The sequence below is a fragment of the Myotis yumanensis genome, unplaced genomic scaffold (assembly GCF_028538775.1).
Source record: "Myotis yumanensis isolate MYYU_CA2020_CCGP unplaced genomic scaffold, mMyoYum1.0.hap1 SCAF_1, whole genome shotgun sequence".
In the NCBI taxonomy this organism is placed as follows: Eukaryota; Metazoa; Chordata; class Mammalia; order Chiroptera; family Vespertilionidae; genus Myotis; species Myotis yumanensis.
In genome coordinates this window covers 144372885-144382161 of record NW_027223752.1, presented here as the reverse complement: position 1 = coordinate 144382161, position 9277 = coordinate 144372885, and the positions used below count along the sequence as shown (strand labels likewise).

At 46.0% G+C, this 9277-nt stretch overlaps 1 protein-coding gene across 2 annotated transcripts; it reads left to right on the top strand.

Annotated features, from left to right (window-relative positions):
- The first annotated feature begins 441 nt into the window (after positions 1 to 441).
- Positions 442 to 4624, top strand: SKIDA1 (SKI/DACH domain containing 1). Of its 2 annotated transcripts, none has more exons than XM_070408191.1 (2): positions 442 to 730; positions 1647 to 4624. In XM_070408191.1, the coding sequence occupies exon 2, from the start codon at positions 1760 to 1762 to the stop codon at positions 4463 to 4465; it is 2706 nt and encodes a 901-aa protein (XP_070264292.1). In that variant the 5' UTR covers positions 442 to 730; positions 1647 to 1759; the 3' UTR covers positions 4466 to 4624. The 2 variants fall into 2 exon arrangements, with proteins under 2 accessions (XP_070264292.1, XP_070264301.1); XM_070408200.1 differs by lacking the exon at positions 442 to 730 and adding an exon at positions 1489 to 1507 and having other exon boundaries at positions 1650 to 4624.
- The last annotated feature ends 4653 nt before the right edge of the window (positions 4625 to 9277 follow it).

The window sequence follows — 9277 nt, the reverse complement described above, 5'->3', positions numbered from 1 at the left end:
TAGTTGCAAACACCTAAGGGTTAAGAAGATTTTGCCGAATTTTGCAAAGCAGCCAACAAACCACCTTGGGATTGTGGTAACACAACTGGGAAGACCCTTGCTCTCATTTGGCAATATTTTGAATATCCTTGAAAATGACACCAAAATATGCCTTAATTTGAATAAGAAGAGGTTAAACAATATTGATATTCATCCAAAGTGATTTTTTTTTTAAAGCAGATGCTTGGCTTTCGTGGGGGAAAAATGAGAGTTGTGGAAGATTCGTTTAAACTACCAAGTAAAAGCATCATAGATTACTGAAATGGTCTGCATTGTACATCAGCATTCTCTTTTCACCGTCATTACGTAAAACCTCTGGATGTACTTTGGGCGTTTTACGTTTTCTTTTCTTTGCTGCAGAAACAAGCTGCTCCCTGGAATTCTGACCTGCGGTGAACAGGACCTAGGCAAAGGCTGTGCTGGGGACTCTGGATCCCGTCCCCAGTCCAGCCTTGTGAATTGTGAAAAGTGTACACATTTCTAGCTTATCTATGCTTTGTTATGGGTCTGACGTGAAACTACCTCCTCCCTACACCATCCCCCAGCAGAGAACCCAAATCCAGATGAATTGTTACAGTGTTTTGGAGCTGGAGCCCTGAACTGCTTCCTTGGTCAAATAACTTTGTTTCTGGTTGTAAAAAAGTATTGCAGGAGGAAAAAAAAAAAAGGAAAATCGAGCGAAATTCAAAACGTAAGTCCATACTGGGGCGATTCACCGCGTGGGTTTAACTTTGGAGCTCGTAGCCGGTCTCCTTCCCCATTCCCATAAGGGAAATACCAGGCTATTCTGCACATTTTCACTTACGCTCCATTTTCCAAAGGAAAAGGGGGGTGGGGTGTATCTATTTAAGCTCGATAATGTTTTTAAAATGCTTTTCTTTGAAATAATAGCTGTAGCGGTAAAATGCAAATAAAGCAAAAAATAGGCAATATTCCTTTAAAGGCGAATATACAGGTTTGTTTTTTTTTAAGCGTACACACACTGGTTCAGATGAAGTCTGTGAGTCAGGCTGTTTCTGAGCTCCGATAGTTTAATGGAAAGATTTATATACCAACTGTATTATTTACTTTGGGAGGGGAGGTGGCAGTATAAGGGTATGCTAATTAGTGGGAGATTTTGGGGGGAAGGGGTGGAATATCAATTTTTATTGCATCACCTGTCAGGAGTGTCCAATCAGCGTTGGCTTTAGGGGAATTAATTGATGAAGGTGTCTCCGGACGAGCTCACTTCACTCTGTCATTTTATTTGTAGCTAAAGCAGCGACGGGAATAGCAGCTGCATTTCTTTTCTCTTTCTCCCTTCACATTCCATTATCAAAGTGCTCCAATGGAGAAGGAAGAAATAGAGGGGCCCAGGTACTGATCTGCATCTGGGACTTACACTAACACACTGGCAGATCAGAAGCCGGATGGTTTTTCCCCTCTTTTAAAAAAACGAAAACCAAAAAAACAAAAAGGCAAGAATCAAGTTAGTGTAATTTCACGTTTGTTGTTGTTTTTTTTTTAATCGTTTTGTGTGTGTGTGTGTGTGTGTGTGTCCCCCAATAATTTCGCCTAGAGTTTGGCACTCCCTTCGCCGGGAATAACAGTCTTTGTTATTTTATTAGCAGGATGCCTTGAGACACACGCAGCATCTGGTGGAGGATTAACATACATACATGTGTATGTATGCGTCACGTATATATTTGCTGCAAATGGTGGGGATCATTTAGTGCCCGAGATGGGAGACCTGAAGTCAGGTTTTGAAGAGGTGGATGGCGTGAGGCTCGGCTACCTCATCATTAAAGGAAAGCAAATGTTTGCCCTCTCCCAAGTCTTCACGGATCTGCTGAAAAACATCCCGAGGACGACCGTGCACAAGCGCATGGATCATCTCAAAGTGAAAAAGCACCACTGCGGTCTGGAGGAGCTGCGGAAACTCAAGGCCATCAACAGCATCGCCTTCCACGCCGCCAAATGCACGCTCATCTCCCGGGAAGACGTGGAAGCGCTCTACACCTCCTGCAAAACCGAGCGGGTCCTCAAGACCAAGCGCAGGAGGGCCGGCCGGGCCCTGGCCACAAAGGCGCCGCAGCCAGAGCGCGCCGCGTCCGCCGCCAGCCCCCGCCCGGCTTTCTGGAAGGACAGGCACCAACTTTGGCGGGGCCTGAGCGGAGCCGCGCGGCCCCTGCCAATCAGCGCGCAGTCCCCGCGCCCGGGCGCCGCCGCCGCGCGCCCCGCCGCCCATCTACCTCAGATTTTTAGCAAATACCCGGGCTCGCACTACCCAGAAATCGTGCGCTCGCCTTGCAAACCCCCTCTAAACTATGAAACTGCCCCGCTCCAGGGAAACTACGTCGCTTTCCACTCGGACCCGGCTTATTTTCGGACTCTGCTTTGCAGCAAGCACCCGGCCGCCGCCGCCGCCGCCGCCGCCGCCGCTGCCGCCGCCGCCGCCGCCGCCGCCGCCTACTACCAGGCATCGGCGGCCGGGCCGCAGCCCAAGGCGGCGGCGGGCGCCGCCGGCGGCCCGGTGAGCTCGACCTATCGCTGCAAGCGCAAGCGCGGGGGCGCCAAGGACTGCCTGCTCGCGCCTCACGCCAGCGCCCGCCGCCTGCTGCTGCTGCCCAGGTCCTACAAAGCCAAAGCGGCCACGGCGGCGGCCGCCGGGGCCACTTGCCTGGAAAGGTTTCATCTGGTTAACAGCTTCTGCCCACCTCCCCACCACCACCACCACCACCATCACCACCACCATCACCACCACCACCACCACCACCGGGCCCAGCAGCCGCTGCAGAGTCACCACCCGCCTCATCACCACCGGCCGCAGCCCCATCTGGACGACAGCTTTCCCGAGAGTTGCAGCAGCGACTCGGAGTCTAGCTCCTACTCGGACCACGCAGCCAACGATTCCGATTTTGGCTCCAGTTTGTCCAGCTCCAGCAACTCTGTGTCCTCGGAGGAAGAGGAGGAGGGAGAGGAGGAGGAGGAAGAGGAGGAGGAAGAGGAGGGGGTCACTGGGGCCTCGGATTCCAGTGAAGTCAGCTCGGAGGAGGAGGATTCATCCTCGGAATCGGACTCCAGCTCTGGTTCCAGCCAAGTGTCAGTGCAGAGCATCCGTTTCAGGCGCACCAGCTTCTGCAAGCCGCCCAGCGTGCAGGCGCAGGCCAACTTCTTGTACCATCTGGCCTCCGCCGCCGCTGCAACCCACCCCGCTGCTTTCGAGGATGCCGGCCGACTTCCCGACCTCAAGAGTAGTGTCAAAGCGGAGTCAGCGGAGGAATGGCCTCTGCAGAGCTGGGCCCCAAAACCGTCTCCGGTGTACTGCTCAGCCAGCCTGGGGAGTTGTTTCACAGAGATAAGGAACGATAGGGTATCTGCGATTACATTCCCACACTCTGAAATTTCCAGTACTGTAAAGAGAACTGACCTGACAATTAACTGCCTGGCAGAGGGGGACTCTTCACCTAGCCCAAAGACAAACAATGTATTTCCACAACAAAGAATACTCCGAGAAACTAGGAAATGCCTGCAAGCAACTCCTACTACACACTGTGCAGATAACAACACAATAGCTGCTAGGTTCTTCAACAATGATTCTTCACTAGCAGCAGCAAAGTCAGAAAAAGATTCCAAAATCCCCCCTTGTGTTGAATTTGCTACGGATTTGCCCTCTTTGCAGACTGATCCTGGGGTGGATGCAGCAGCAGCAACGAAAGCAGAGAATCCCTGCACTGACACAGGCGACAAGACACTGCCACTTCTGCACAATATTAAAATCAAAGTCGAAGACAATAGTGCTAATGAAGAATATGAACCTGACCTTATTACAAATAAGCTAAAGTGCGAGTGCAATGATACAAAGGGTGAGTTTTACAGTGTGACTGGGAGTAAAGAGGAGGATGCCTTGCTAACCACAGCCAAGGAAGGGTTTGCATGCCCTGAAGAAGAAACTCCTTCCTTAAAGCCACTGGCTCTGAGACAGGGCCTTTCATGCACTTTAGGTTCTCCAAAACCTGAGGATGGGGAATATAAATTTGGTGCCAGGGTGAGAAAAAATTACCGGACACTAGTCCTGGGAAAGCGACCTGTACTTCAGACACCTACAGTCAAACCAAATTTGAAATCAGCTAGAAGTCCTCGTCCTACAGGTAAAACTGAGACACATGAAGGAACACTGGATGATTTTACAGTTATAAACAGACGCAAAAAGGTAGCCAGCAATGTAGCGTCAGCAGTGAAAAGGCCATTTAATTTCATGGCAAATTTTCCTTGTCCACCATCACTCACTATTGGGAAGGATGGGGATTTGTGGCCTGCATATTCCTTAAACACCACTAAGGATTCCCAACCTCCTCACAAGGCCCATCCTATCTGGAAATGGCAGCTGGGCGGTTCTGCAATACCTCTTCCACCTAGTCACAAATTCAGGAAATTTAATTCATAAAAGTGTTTTGGAAGATATTTTCTTGAACCATATTACCTTCCTTTTGTTGTAAACTGCACAGGATGGTTTGTACAAGTCCATTAATATGTTACACCCCTTTTGGAGTCCTGGTTTATCACATTTTGAAGACAGAAATCGGATTACTTTTTTTTTTCCCATTGTGGGTTTGTGTTTTTTTTTTTTTTTTTTTTAGTAGGGTGGGGGTGGGGTGGGAGAATGCTTGGTTTACATTCCACAGACTACTTCAGGCTAAAGACTCAAGTAAAACTCAGTTATTACGGTAGAGCTGGAACACTTTACTGTTTTAATGCTAATAATGCACCCGGTACCTCAATTCAACTGCTACAAATAAATGTCAAAAGGTTGAATAATAAATATTACAATGAGCCATTAAGTTTATGCACTAGATTTCAGACCTGAAAGTGTAACTTCATTCAGTGAAAGTTTGTTAGGTTACATAGTTACACAGTGAGGTAGCAAGAAGTTTCTGTGAGCCCAAAATGTTCTCTTCTGGAGCTCCTTTGTGGGGGTATCTTTTTCCTTTTCTCCCCTCATTCCCTCTCCAAAAGTAGTTGCACTTAATTTTTCCTTTTTTGAGTGGAAAGATTGGGGAGTCCTGATTGAATGCTGGTAAAAGCTGCCTCATATATACCGAGTAAAATAAATATGAGATTGTATTTCTTTTGTAAAGGGTGTGATTTTACTTTTACAGCCACTCCTTGCAATGGGAAGAGTCCTTTTTGTGTTCTCACCCAAAGGTTTTACATAAGGTGACTAGTACCTTCGTCCTGCTTACCTTGTAGTCTGAACATAACTCCTCAAGCTTGCAAAACAATTAAAATTCAAACTTTCAAAACAATTAAAATATTTCTCTTTAGAGCAGGATATTTTATGGTCTGACTCCTCATGGTGTCAAAGCATTAAAAACTCCCAAGAAAAGTAAAATGAATCAGAGTTATAAGAAAGCCCAAATCAAAAATAACAGTTATTTCAGGACTTTTTGGTACTAGAACTCAGGCACTTGGATTTTATTACATTTTACTTTTTCTGCATCTCTCTAAACTTCTGTTTTCAGACCATCCTGTGTATAGAGCAGGAGAGTTTCTACTGCAAGTGACAATCAGAGGTGACTATCTATGTTTGCACTTAAAATCAAAGTAGTTCAACATGCAAATGGCTAGGGTCTAGCCCTTGGTAAGGGCCATGCTGGTGTACTATGTTGTGATGATGGAAGCAGTAAATCAAAATTATGGAAATTTGCACTGTTGAAAAGCATGCTTTAGCTTTATTTTCAATTAAAAACACTGTTTAAAATTCCTGGTTCCATACATTTCTACTTATTCCAGATTGAAGAATGGTTAACAGAAATGAATGGTTTTGTTGACATTTTCACTTGTAATGTTTTTGCCTGAAAGAAATGCATTTATTGGGTGTAGTGTTTTGTTGTAATACCATTTGATGATGCCAGTGAGTTTCTGTGCAAAACACTGGTAGATTTCTTCCTAAATGAGGACAAAACTTTATAAACTTGGTACAAAGCAAGTGCAAAAAGTTTCAGGTTTAAGAAAGTGAAGCAGAGATCAACTGCTATTTTAATGAAAGTTACATCTAATAAATTTTGGTCCACTTCCCTTAGCCTCACAAATTATGTATCTCAGATCTTTGCCATCTGAAACTTAAGGAGCTGCATCTATAGATCATAAATCACAAAACAAAACAAAACATCAATGAAATGTTTACTGTGTGAATTTAAGTCACTATTTCTCATGGAAATTCAGTCTCCCCCCCCCCCCCCCACCCCCCCTTAACCTTTTAATTCCTACTCCCTTTGAAACTTTTCTTTTGTCTATAAATGTTTCAGATAGATCTGGATGATCTCAGCCCTAATTGCTGTATATGCTCTGTGGTTTGACTCTTATTGTAAAAGACAGAGGCTGAGCATACCTGCATCCAAATACATTTGGATGGAGTAAACAGATGCTTTGAACTGCCTCCCTTCCTTTCCTTCTTGAATGTTGCCAGATGTAAGTGCACTGGATCCTTTTTTATTGGCATGATAGATATGGTAAAAGCAAAAATTGGGGGATGTTATCCTTGACTTCATGTTTGTGCATAATTCCAAAGACCAGTACAAGTTACAGTTAAAGCACCAGAAAGCTGAACAATTGGCTTCTCAGTCTGCGTTCTTTCCTCTTTGGAAGGCAATACAGACATTGGGTGCAGTGAGTTGTCTTACAAAATCAATCTGTAAAAAGTGTGACATGCACACACTGGAAGTCTGTCATTTCCAGTCTTTAATTACTGCTAAGTCAAAAAAGTTCAAAATATGATGACCATTATATTTAGACTAGGACTTTTCTTATTGGTTATGGAATCACTGTTATAAAATTATAAATTGAGAATATATTTGAAGCCTACAGATCTTGGGTGTTGGGGACCACGAGATGGAGTAAGCATGCTTTAAAACAAATATACCCTATAGAATTTCTGACATAAAATATCAGCCTCCAGCTTTGACACTTGGTCTCCAGCCCTCAGAGAATCAGTATTTTCGGTTTATGGGAGCTGGAGAATGAGCAGCATGGAGGCCCAGGCATTCCAGAGTGATACCATCAAAAGGAAAGAAATTAAGTAGTCAACACAAATTTCATCCCACAGTACTCCTACAAGCCAGCCAACCACAGCAAAACTTTGAGTTGGGGCTTCTGTTGGGAAAGTGTACCAAATGATATTCAGCCACTTGCAAATACAAGGTATTTTTTCAATTTCTGGTAGCCCCTTAGCTGTTTGCCCATTCTGCTGTGGGAATTATTCTTAGGACAATTTATTTTATTTTGGTTGTCTTATGACTAATGACAATATCTAGATTTCCTAAGATACTATAAATGTGCCATTTGTTCAAAAATTTAAGCCTTATTGAGAGAAAAACAAAACTTACCTCCATTGACAGATTGCATTTTTACATTTAAATGTTTTCAGGTGATAGAATATTTTTTTAAAAGGCACTATATGGTCCCAGGAGTACTGAGTGTTGATTCCTGTGTCTAAAGCTCAACACTTAAAGACATGAGGAAAATGCAGGAAAGGGCTCTTTCTCTGACTTTTTGAGGAAAGAAGCTTATTTTGGGTCTCCTAGAAAAGTAGTTTCCTAATAAGATTGTGAGATGAAGATTTAATTATTTTTTAAAGAGATGTGTGTAGTCTGTCTTCATCAGCCAGGTTATCTGCCTTTTCTGAAAAGGCAGCTTGCTCTTATTCAATGATTTACTTTTTAAAGTGGGTGTTCTTTCCTACTGGCTTACTTGATTACAGTGGAGTAATCTCAATAATGGTTGTTTATTTTAAAATCAACAACAAGGAGCCACCACTAAACAGCAATAACACAAACTAGATGGGCTGGTGTGTGGATTTTTATCTTATCTGTGTCTGGGTGACTGTAGAAATTCCTCAAAGTTCCAGTCCCAAGAATTGGAAGTTTCTGCTGATATGAGAATGATAGTTTTGTTTGCATGCAGGAGAGATGTAGACTAATTCCTCAAAAGCATTTTTTTTTCTTTCAAAGAAAATGAGTATCCTCATGTTTAAAAAAACACATTAAAAAATAAAGCATTAGCATCTACAAAAGACAAAAAAAATGTGGTGAGTTTTGCTTCACCTTACAAATAACTTCCTGCTGAAAAGGATGTGAAAAAGGGAGTTTCTAGAGCCAGACTAGGGGTAAAAATTAAAGGCTCCCCATCAACTAACCTCAGGAAATTGGCATGGAGGAACAGGGCATTCACTTTAGGGAGTCCACCCGCTCGCCCTGGTCTTCCCTGGGATTTTCCCATTCCTGGAAGAACTATTTTTAATGCGAGCTTTGATTTTGGTTTGCTCCCTAGGCCAAAGGGCGTTTTGCAAACTAGCCTGGGGGTGGGGACGTAGGGCCGAGCTAGGAGGTGGGGGGAGGGCAGCATTTTACCTGTTTGGCAGACCCTCTTTTGCTATTAAAAAAAAAAAAAAAAGAAGAAAGAAAGAAAGAAAAAGGGAGGGGGGCTCCGCTATCATTCTTAGCCCAAGCCCTAGGCCCCTGCTCCTTTCTCGCTCCTTTTCAAACTGTGGCGGCCTCACAAGCTCCTACTTTAAAAGGCCTGAGATGTTTTGCATGAAGCCCTCACAATAGGGGTTGAGGGAATTGACAGTTTCAAAAACAAGGCGTTCAGTCCTTTCCAGCTGCCGGGCCCGCTCTCTCGCACCAACTCCTCGCTGCTCACTGCTGGTGGCGTCCCCGCGAGCCGGCGGCCTCTCCCTCCCCTGCAGCCCGCGCTCCGGCCGCCCCTCTCCGCCCCGGGCTGTGTTTGTAAACAGGGGTCAGTGTCTAGGGCTGCTGGCGCGGGGTTTGGGGCTGGCAGGCCGGCAGGAAGGCAGGGGAAGACCCGGGAGCCGAGCGGATTTGGGGGTCGCTCTCCCCCTCGCTGTCCTCCCCGGGCATCGATCTCTGGCCGCCGCGGTGACCCAGGGCAGCCCTCCGCGGTCTGGCCTGGGCCACCACCACCACCACCACCAGAAAGATGTGTAAATGCCGCCATTTTGCAAGGTGACAGACCAGTGTCTTTGTGGCTTTTTCTCCCGCCCAGGTCTTGCTCTCCTCTGAATGGGTGACCCTCTTGCTCCCGGGCAGAAGAGCCCTTCACCCCGGTGCGCGGCCGCGCGGCGGCGCAGCCTCAGGGCTCAGCGGCCTGGTGGCCCGGCCACCTGGCGCAGGGGCGACGGGGCGCGCCAGCCACGGCCCCGCGTCCCGCCGGCCCTCGAGGACAGGGCCGCTCCCCTCCC

Excerpts from the sequence above, each read along its gene's own strand:
- SKIDA1 (XM_070408191.1), top strand. The coding sequence starts at position 1,760 with ATGGGAGACCTGAAGTCAGGTTTTGAAGAGGTGGATGGCGTGAGGCTC.